General features: G+C 38.8%; 1 protein-coding gene across 3 annotated transcripts in view; it reads left to right on the top strand.

Moving 5' to 3' along the window:
- Positions 1-371: 371 nt before the first annotated feature.
- FAM204A (family with sequence similarity 204 member A) overlaps positions 372-10,161 on the top strand; it is an 18,485-nt gene continuing 8,695 nt past the window's right edge. Inside the window, exons 1-6 of one of the 3 annotated variants that reach the window (XM_083866246.1) lie at positions 372-420; positions 972-1,285; positions 2,240-2,330; positions 2,860-2,893; positions 3,469-3,568; positions 5,252-5,341. In XM_083866246.1, the coding sequence (XP_083722372.1) occupies positions 1,052-1,285; positions 2,240-2,330; positions 2,860-2,893; positions 3,469-3,568; positions 5,252-5,341 (549 nt within the window). In that variant the 5' untranslated portion in view covers positions 372-420; positions 972-1,051. Of the gene's footprint in view, positions 421-726; positions 856-971; positions 1,286-2,239; positions 2,331-2,859; positions 2,894-3,465; positions 3,569-5,251; positions 5,342-10,161 lie in introns of those variants that run through there. The other 2 variants (XM_083866244.1, XM_083866245.1) reach the window with 2 other exon arrangements.

Here is a 10,161-nt window from a genome sequence, read left to right as displayed (position 1 = left end):
GATGAAAGGGAATGGCCTTCTATTGCATCAGTTGAGACTGAAGTTGGACATTAGGAGTAATTTTTTCACTGAAAGGGTAACTAAACATTGGAATGGGCTGCCCAGGGAGGTGGTAGAGTCACCGGCCCTGGAGATGCTCAAGGAAAGACTGCATGTAGCACCCAGCGTCATGGTCTGGCTGACGCAGTGCCGTTGGGTCATAAGTTGGAGTTGGCGATCTCGGAGGCCTTTTCCAACCTAAATGATTCTGTGACTGACAACTCCTGGTCAGCACTCGCTGTCCCCTCAGCCGCGCCCGCCCCGCCCCGGGACACGCGGCCCCGCCCCGCTGCCATGGCGACCGCCGCGCCCGCGGATTGGCTGCGCCGCCCCGCCCAATCCGCGCTCGGGGTGTTCCGGCGGTGCCAAGATGGCGGCCAGGTAAACACGGCCGCGGGCGGCGGGCGCGGGGCCGGGCGGCGGCACCGGGGGGGCTCCGGCAGCGCTCCGGCAGCGCCGTCGGCACTGCGGGCCCTCCGCGGGCACTGCCTCCTGCACGGCCAGAGCCGGCTGCCTTCCCCTAGGCCGGCCTTGAGCCGCGTTTCTCTTCGCGTCGCCGCCTCCGGAGCGGGCCCCCCGCGCTTCCGCGGCCTCCCCGGACGGGCTCTTCCCTGAGGCGGCCGGCGGCGAAGGGAGGTGGGTGTGCTGTCCTCGGTGCCCCTGTGGAGGCGCGGGAGGCGTTTGCTACAGCGTCACCCCTAAACTGAAAGGAGCGGTAAACAAACGCATAGGGGCACAACTTTAAAGGACAAGGAGTGGGGAAAAAAGAGCCAGTGGTCTCAGCCTCTGTAATCAAGTTGTCTTCTTTCTGAAATAGTAAGTATTAGGGTCTTTATAATGCGCTAGTCTAAAACGTGTAATGATAGTTATGTAAGAGAAGCACAAATATTTCTGATGATGTGTTTTGCTGTTTCTGTTTCTCTCTTCTGCAGGTTGTTTTTGTGTTGGGATGATGGGTAACCTGGTGTCTTTGCACTGACTTGAAATAGTTTGGACTTACTTAAACTGGAAGATGTGGAGTGGGCTCTTACCTCCAGGACTGAATGAAAGTGATGTTGATCTAAGTTCTGATGATGAAGACGAATCACCTGATTGCTGTTCAAAGCAAGATGCAAAAGAAGATACTGAAAGAGATCAGGGGACTGGACAGGAAGGAAGTGCCAGCAGTGAACCTATTGTACCAGGAACAGATGGAGAAAGTGAATATCAAACGTGCCCTCCTGGAGTTTCTGTAAATATCTGGAATGTATGTATCATTACAGGTCTCCAAATGAGCATAATGCAGTGTACTCAAATGGCTGATTTTTAGATTAAAATAATTCAGTGTTGAATAGCCAATATACAGATCTGAAATTAGATAAAGTATGATCTGAATATGCACACCTTAGATTGTTTAAAGCAAGGTGGACAGGAAATTAGGAAGGAAGTGATAAGGTGATCGTTTGGTGGTGATTGAAAGCAAAGCCAGGAGTTGTCATAACCATACAGTTGCATACAACTTGTGATTTTTGGGCTCTGAGCTGCTTGGTTGGTGCATTTTGCATTGGTAAGGATTTACAGCTCAGTGTTTCAGCCTCTGTAGGGGTGCTGCATAGCTGGGAAGGGGAGCTGTGCCCTGCTGCTTGCTCTAGGGGTTAATTGCAAACTTTCAGGCTCAAGAGTTCATTATAACCTCCTGGTTTTGCAGTTGCATGTAAAGACTGGGGAAGACAAAAAACCCTTAATAAACAGTGTGTTTTAGGGTTTTTTTGGATTCAAAATGAGAATTGGCAAAAAATAGTTGCCCTCCTTCCCCCCTCAATCCTTGTAGGTAGCCTGCTGTGCAAGGACCTTGCTGTCACTAATTTGTGGGTTACAAACTACCAGCTAGGCAATAAAAATACATGGTACAGCTGAGGAGTGCACAGCAAGCAAAAGTGTTTGTTCTGTGTCACATCCCATGAGAGAACTGTCAGATCTGAACAGTCCTGGGATGTAGAGAGGGCAGAAAGTCAGAGAGAGGTGATGAAAGATTAGCCCCAATTCTGGTTTAACACCATCAGAGTTGCATGGTGTGGATTTATAAACTGGGATGTGATAGATAACACAAGGCACTGTGTTATCTATCTATCTATCTATCACATTTAATTATCAAGGATAATTAAATTTAATTTACTAAAAATGGGGTAAAAATTAAAAATACTAACTTACTTTTTCATAGAAATTTGTGGAGCTTCAGAAGAAACACCGTGAAATGAAAATGCAAGTAAAAGAGGAAAACAGATGCCGAAAAAGAAAGCGCCGCCGAAAAGGTGGGGTTTTTTATGATTAACAGAATTTATTCTTTTCAAATTGAATTAGTATCAATGCATGCTTTTTTGTGGGGTTGGTGTTTTTGAGGGTTTTTTTCCATGTGTTGTTTGTTTCTGTTAAAATGAAGTATTATATTCTAGCTGTTATCTAGGGTTTTATTTTTCTGCTTGTATACATCACTTGCAAGGCTTTAGTGAGGTTGTAGATTGCCAAATAGAGTGCAAGTAATATATTTGTCCTTTTCTTAAAAATGAGGCAGAACTTAGTTAATACTGATTTATAATGGTTAAATGTATTTCAGTTGTTCTGTAAAACTTACCTTTGCACATTCTGGTTAAAACTTCACAGATATTGCAGGAGTTTCTTAGAGCTGAGTGGTTTAAATCCACATGATCATTGGGTAAAAATCCCAGTGTGTTGATCTTTCAAAGGAAATGTAACCAATTAGAGCTGTGTTAACTTCATTGGATGCTGTGGGGTATCACTGTGTAATGTTGGATTTTTTTTTTTCTTTCTTTTTCCCCTTAGCAAAACCCAGACAGACCGATGAAGTGGCTAAGAGGTATAACCAGGTCAATGGGATTACCTGAGGTCTGTTAGTAGCAGGCAGAACTTGTAATAAGCTTGACCACATTCATAGCCAAAGTCTGGCTTTAAGCACTGTGTAAAATATCTTCTAAGTTTGTTCAGTGTCTTTGTTGGGCAGGTTGAATTTGTACCAGTGATTGATTGATGATGTGTTATTGCTTGATCTTAAAAATCAAATGTATTATTTAATGTAACTTTTAATAGACCTAATGTTCTTCCTACTTCCTTCATACAAGCTCCTGTTCAGCCTGCTCCTTCCCTTCTTTTTCCTCCTTGGCAGTGTTAGGTTTATGGTTAGACTGGATCTTAAAGAACTTTTTCAACCTAAATAGTTTTATGATTCTGTCAGCTTGCTTTCAAAATAGTGAAATTACACTTACAAAGGGGAAGGAATAATTAATTTCATTTAATTTAAAAACTGAATGGGTGAAAAGATCATGTCTGCCAAATGGAAGAGTTTATTTTTAGCTTTGAAAAGGATATTACAGGTTGTGGAAAGGGAAGTGGTTATAGTAATGACTTGTTTGTTTGTTTGTTTGTTTTTAGTAGTCAGCAGTTGGAAAATGAAGACAAATGGAAAGAACTTACACAGTACTTTGGCATCAATGATAGATTTGAATCACCTGTGGACAGCAGGGCTCCACAAAAGGTGACTGTTATTACAAAGGCAGCGTCAGCTTGTATTTGGCAGTAAAAGAACTTGTCCTTAACTGAGATAGGAATGGAACTGGGGCTGTTTGAGAGTAAAGGATACAGTCACTCTGAGGAAGGATGATTTTGTGAACTTTTTAAATAAATGTCCTTGAATGGTTGCTGTGCTTTCTTTTAAGACAGTATCCAGACTTCTTTCCTGTCTGGGTTTGTTTTCTCCTATTGTGAGAGACAGAACACTTCATAATGCCTTGTTTGGCTTTTCCTTTTGTTTTACTTCATCGTGTTTTAACTTTAAAATGTGTCACATAAATCCTTCAGTGACTACAAGAATTAAGGGGCAAACCTAGCATACATTTTGGCTGGATTCATAACACAGTCTGTTCATAAACATTACGGTGTAACTAGTCATATCTGAAATAATTGGCACACATGATGGGTAAGATAAAAATCTCACTATATTGTGAGTTTCTGGTAACACTGTTGCTTTTGTAGTATTTCTTATAAAGTTGTCTGTAAGTTCTATGTTCAGTTTATGATAATTTTTGTATTTTTCATTCTTTTAAAGTAAGTTTCTACATGCAGGTCATGAAGATTTGTTTGCTTCTTACTTTTGGTGGCTGTTTAGTTGTCATTAAAGTGCTCAGGATAGATCTGGAATGAGGCCCAAAGTGTTAAAATGCAGATGGCTTCAGTGTCATTTCAGGGATATTATCACTAGTAGAAGATACATCTCGTTATTTTCAGAAAAGGCATCTCAACAGAATTTGCCATCACTGCAACTTCCAATTGTGCTTTTTTTTTTTTATCTACCACCTGAAATAATTCAAGTGAAATGTTTGCAGATCACTGTTTCTCAAGAATTCCATTAGCTTTTTCACTTTTATCTCTTAAAAAACTGTATGTTATGGAACTGTCAAATGTATTTTCTTTAGCTTCACTAATATTTAAAACCAGTGAGGCTGTAAATTGTCTTTTGTTATAAGAGTGAGATTTTTTTGAGAAATTCTGAAGTCAGTGCTACCCTTCTGTATTCCATCAGAAGTTTACAAATATAATTTCCAGGAAACAGTTATTTTTTATTGTTAAGTTTTGTAATTGTTTTGTAAGTGTTGCCATTAAACAAGGTATGTTTAGCGCTGAAAATAAGAAAACAACCTTTAAATCCTGAAATTTTTTCATTGTTTTCCATAGGGCTGCTAGAATTTTTAATTTATTAGCACAGTGGAGTGGCTTTGTGCCAGAACTCTGTTTTTTGGGTAAAGATAAGATCTTAGAACTGTAACGATACAGTGGTAATTGCCATTCTTCATGTTACCTGACACATATATTTCACATTTTGTTTAGAAAGCTCCAGGGATGGAAGAGATAAGCCAGATCTTCAGATGAAATTTTATTGTGACAGGCATAAACTAGCCCGTGTAATTTTTTTAACCTATAGTATTATCCTGCACATAAGGTGGAACTAATGCAATGATTTGTGCTCAGGCAGCCTCTCAGTGAATTCTTAATTATACTGTCCATTACAATACACAGACAGAGTGATTTGTGGTACACAGAAATTACAGGTTTATGCAGTGTCTTAAAGAATTTTATGGAAGAAATATTTTTAGAAAAAAGGTACTCATTTTAAATATGTTCTTTTTGTTCTAAAGGTATTTACCTTTTTTTTTTTCCCTAGTCTGGCCTTGAACTGAGCATAGAGAAGTGTGTGGCTGAAGGTGACATTGCCAAGGCTGAGGAGCTGAGTGACAGATTAGCCATTCGTGAGGTAAGTGGGCTGTTAACAAAAACTGAAGGGTCATTTAGTTTTGCACATGGACTAAGTGTCATGACTAAAACAGCATTGGGGATTGTTTGCAGCATCTTTCCTGTTTCCTGAGCACATTCCTGTCAGTGATTGAAGGACTTTGCTGCTGATCTAGCAATGCTTGGACAGCTCTAACTGTGTTTAAGATTGAAAATACAGCCATGAACTGTCCCAACTGACCTTGCTTTAGAGCCTTGCTGCTCACTCCACAACTCAGAGGAGTTGGTATCTGGACTTCTGTGTTGAGCTTTTGATTTTTCTCCATGTTGCAAGCCGAGAGGACAGGAGTAGGATGTTCCTTTCCTCTCAGTTCCCTGTGCCTCATAATTCTTTTTGCATTACCTCACCCATAAGCTTGGGAAACCTGAAGACAGGTAGAGATTTAGCAAGGTTAGAGCAAATAAGGGCGTATGAGAACCCCAAGTTGTGTGCCAGTACCTGTTTTTCTGTGTATTCATGTGGTCAAGAATTGATGGCTGGAAGAATGATGAAGAAGAATGGGTTGTGTCTCTGTACTACTGCTGTAGCCTTGGAATTGTGTTGGATATTTTTTTTCTTGTCATGATTGTTCAGTGTATAAATAACATAGAAGAGATAAAAGTCCTAAAAACAAGTCCAGAGTAACATAGTTTTTTAAGATGTTGTGTTTTTAGTTGGTGTAGCTGAGTAATTTCATGAAAGCTGTGCTCTGCCACAAAAATGGGAGCTTTTAAATCTGTATCTACTGCTTAGTGAATACCTTAAACTGGTGAGGAATCTATCAGATAGCTCTGGTAACTTCATTTAAGAAATTGTTCAATTTGTGCACGTAGGGTAGGTGGTAGCAGCTGAAGTAAAAATAGCTAAAATCCACAAAGGCTGTTTTCCCCAGTGGTTGTTGTGCATAGGGGGGAAAATGCAGAGGAGAAAACAAGGATGAGAAGATAGCTGAATAGTTTCAAAGCCAAGTAAGAAAAAAAAAAAAAAGTAGTATTTCAGTGAGTGGAGAAGCAATCTTTTTTAAGTCATCTAAGTAGTATGATTTGAACTATAAAGCTTCTTGATTTATACTAAAAACTAATTATGTAACTTTTGCTTTCATTCTTTTATCTTGCATATTCTTCCATCTTTACAGAGGTAATGGGAATTTTCTGTCCACTGTATATGCTTGCAAAATTCAAAGGTATTAGAAAAGGATTAGGAAAGTAAAGACAAAATTTGACTGCTTCTCATTTTCATACAAATATTTTAAATGTTTCTTAAATACAGTGCTTTAAACTAAGCTTTAATGTAAAAATGCAGATTTAAATCTGTCTAATGCAATGTATTACAATATTGTGATGACTTTAAAAACAGACTGCTTTTGAAGTGGGAAATACAGTTCTTAAGGTTCTCTGAGGTTAGGTAAAAGTAACTGTTCCTCAGTGAGTGTTCTTACAAAATCATTAAACTCCTCCATTTAGTCACTCAGGGCAGTTTCTAATGACTAGACTCTTATCTGCCTTGTCACCAGTGATCACAAAACTTCAGTCTGCAAAGATAACAGCTATTGACAGTGGTAGGAATGTGTCCTGATGTTCCCTTTAAGTCTGTCCAGCTTCTGACTGTTTTATTACCTTTCATGTATAAAACAACATGAAAAACACTTGCTGTTCTCCTTCACAAATGTCATTATCCCATCTCCTCTAAAGTGGTTGGAGTATTATAATCAATAAAACATACTGAGGTTCTAGTGCAAATTGTTTGACTATAAAAACAAATTAATGTTAGAAGTTTTAAGGTTTTGTAATATTTATGATAAACTGTTATCTGATTTTGGTAGCCATGGGATTATACAACATCTAGCATATCCCAGGTGCTACAGCAGTGTATTATTATTTGTGGAACATTAGCTCCAAATTGTTGACTTTCAAATATTAGCATGTTGTAATTCTGAAAACAAAATGCTTGAAACATTATTAGTATTCACAGCCTTGACTTGGTTTTGGTTAAGTGGGTTTATCTGAACAAATAGTATGTTGAAAGAAGGAAAACTCAAATGACTGGCTTGATCTCTCATGAGGAGTTCTGTCGAGGCAGAATCCATGAGAATTCACTGGGGTTCTCTGCTCTTGTAAAGATGTGCTCCATTGCTCACTGCAAAGTTCATTTTTATTTTGTGATTTTCAGAAGCTCTTTTTTTTTTTTTTTAATGGATCTTTTAAAATACCTTTTTTCTAAGGAAATTGTTCTAACAGTGACTGTTTCAGTGAAGAGCTATAAAAAGAGTATTTGATTATGAAAGAGATTGAACAGTCATTGTTGGTACAAGTACAGTTAAAATATTGCTTTCATGTTGTATAGTACTCATTCAATTGGTACTTTTCTTCTCTTAGCAATTTACAGAAATGTCCATTTTAATATACAATGCCTCTAAGAAGTAAGGTAATTTTTAAATTATGTAGCTATTTGTATCCCTCTAACTTCCAAATGCAACACAGCTCTGTGAGCAAGTCAGGCATGGAACTGTACTGTGGCTGTATTGGAGTACACTTCTGAAGTCTGGAGTAATAAGTGGATGAATTATTGTTCCTTTATCTCCACTTCATCTCTTTATGTATAGTTTTCATTTTTCTTGAGCGGTGTTACAGGGCTGGGGACAGGGAGTGTGTGAGAAGCAGCTGTGTGGTGTTTGGGGTGCAGCCCCCCTAGCAGCCATGTGGGAAATGTTCAGTGGCTAGGTGTTCTTTTTGAAATCAGGTGTATGGGGTTTTAATCGGCACCATTTTCTTTTGCAAGAAGCAGTGACTGGAACCTGCTGATAAAGCTTTTGCTTTGAGGCACAGATCCCAGAGTTCTTAAAGCCGTTTCCTGCCTTAATAAGTGAAACTAATTTTTGATGTATAACATTTATAAGCCTGTGAAACTGATAGGGCAGCTTCAGTATTTAGAAAAATGAAGCCAAAAATAAACAGATGATGAGTATATACGGTAAAAACATGTCCTAAAAAGCAAAGGAATGTCAAAATGATGCTGTCAATATCCTATCGTTGTGACACAGTGAGAAAAGCTTTTTTAAAATCAGATTCATTTAAAATCAGTGATGACTTAGGCAATATGCATAATCTAGCAGCCGTCAGTGCATCATGGAATTTTACATTCTGAAAACCTAAATGATACTGCTTTAAGGTTTTGGGTCTTCAGGTTTCCAAGTGGTACTTGTTGCAGGTTCTTTAAGGAAAACGTTACTGCACTGCATTAAATGAGGCTTTGGGCGATATGTTATTTCTTGTTTTCTTTGCTTCGACAAATACACACAAATGCTGATTTTAAAACAAAGCTTCTCAATCCAGGAGCACTCAAGGTTTTGGAGTGAGAATTAGAACTTGGATACCTCCCACATGAGGCTGCATTTACTGGTGACTGCATGGGTGAATTCATAGGTAGCTTTTGAGACTGGCTGGTGTGTTCCCCCTTTGTTGTTGGCAGTTGCATTTCTATTAAAAATATGAATGTTTTGTCTAATCCCTGGGCAAACCTCACCACCAAGCATTACCCCTTGTCTCCTGTTGTCAGTCATCAGGGTAGCAGATGGCATCCTTGGCCATCCCCACAGCACGTTCTCTTGTGGGGTGTTCTGCTTCCCTGGGAGGTCTGAAGTTCTTGATTTCATTATTTTATACACAAGTGAAGTTCTTCCTGAAAAAAATATGGGCATCTCTGCATTATGTTGTAGAGAATAATTTAGGCCTTCAGTAACTGCTCCTTCAGCTTCTGGCTGGAGCATCTCAGTTCTGTCATGCAATTAGTGTCCAAGATCAACACTGCTTTGATAAATGTGTTGAGCAACAACATGATCCAGGTGGGCCATACTCAGTAATTCACTGTAGATCTTCAAGGTAAGACTACTGGATTATTTCTTTAATACATGCAGTACAGTATTATTAGTATTAAATAACTGAACAGTTCATTGCAGTGTGCATGGTGCAATGTGCACAGTTAGTGTTTATTATTCTAATTCAATTGCTGTCTTTGTTATCACATTCCAGGGCTTCCAGCATTGGCAGAGTCCTTCATGTTTTATAGCTGTGCTTTTCAGATGTGAACTGGCATAAACCTAAAGCCATTGTTTGAACATTGCATTTAGGGATGACTTATTTAACTTGAGAGATGCCAATAGAAATGTTAATGTTAGTGTAGGAGCCCAAAAAAATCTGAGTCTTTTGGAACGGAAGTTATTAAGAGAATAAAGTTTATGTAAACATTTATCTGGGCTGAAATGACATGATTTTTTGGTGATGCCTTAGGATTGGATAGCTGAAATCTACTAGTAGCAGATACTTGGGATATGGAGCTGGGATCAGACACTTGGAATTATGTCAACTTTTTAATGCTTTGTAAAAATCTTTCTGGAATTTTATCTTGAGATGTAATTAAATTGTTCCTACTGTGTTAGTTGGAATCCACCTAGATTTTTTAAAGGAATAAATGTTGATAAATTAGAGCACTGTGACTGCATAACTGGATGTGTTTATCCCTTTGAGTAAGGATGGTATGTGCAGATATCTGGTAATTTCACTCTGCTATAAATCAGTTTCAGTTTAGAGTGATCCTTGTAAAAATTATTTTCCTAGGTAAACCAAAAAATCTTAAAAGATTCCCTGCTACCACTCCTTAAATATATTTTCCAGGCTTTTTTTCCCCCCTAGAGAAAGAGGTTTTTTCATAGTGTTTTTGTGCTCAGATCATGGTTTGGTGTCTCAAAATACAGAATACAGATTTCTTATGGCTCTAATACTATGAGAACTAATCTGACTAAAGAC

The sequence above is a fragment of the Zosterops lateralis genome (assembly GCF_965231275.1).
Source record: "Zosterops lateralis genome assembly, chromosome: 8".
Classification (NCBI taxonomy): domain Eukaryota; kingdom Metazoa; phylum Chordata; class Aves; order Passeriformes; family Zosteropidae; genus Zosterops; species Zosterops lateralis.
The sequence above is the reverse complement of the archived record's forward strand: the minus strand, read 5'-3'. Positions and strand labels throughout refer to the sequence as shown.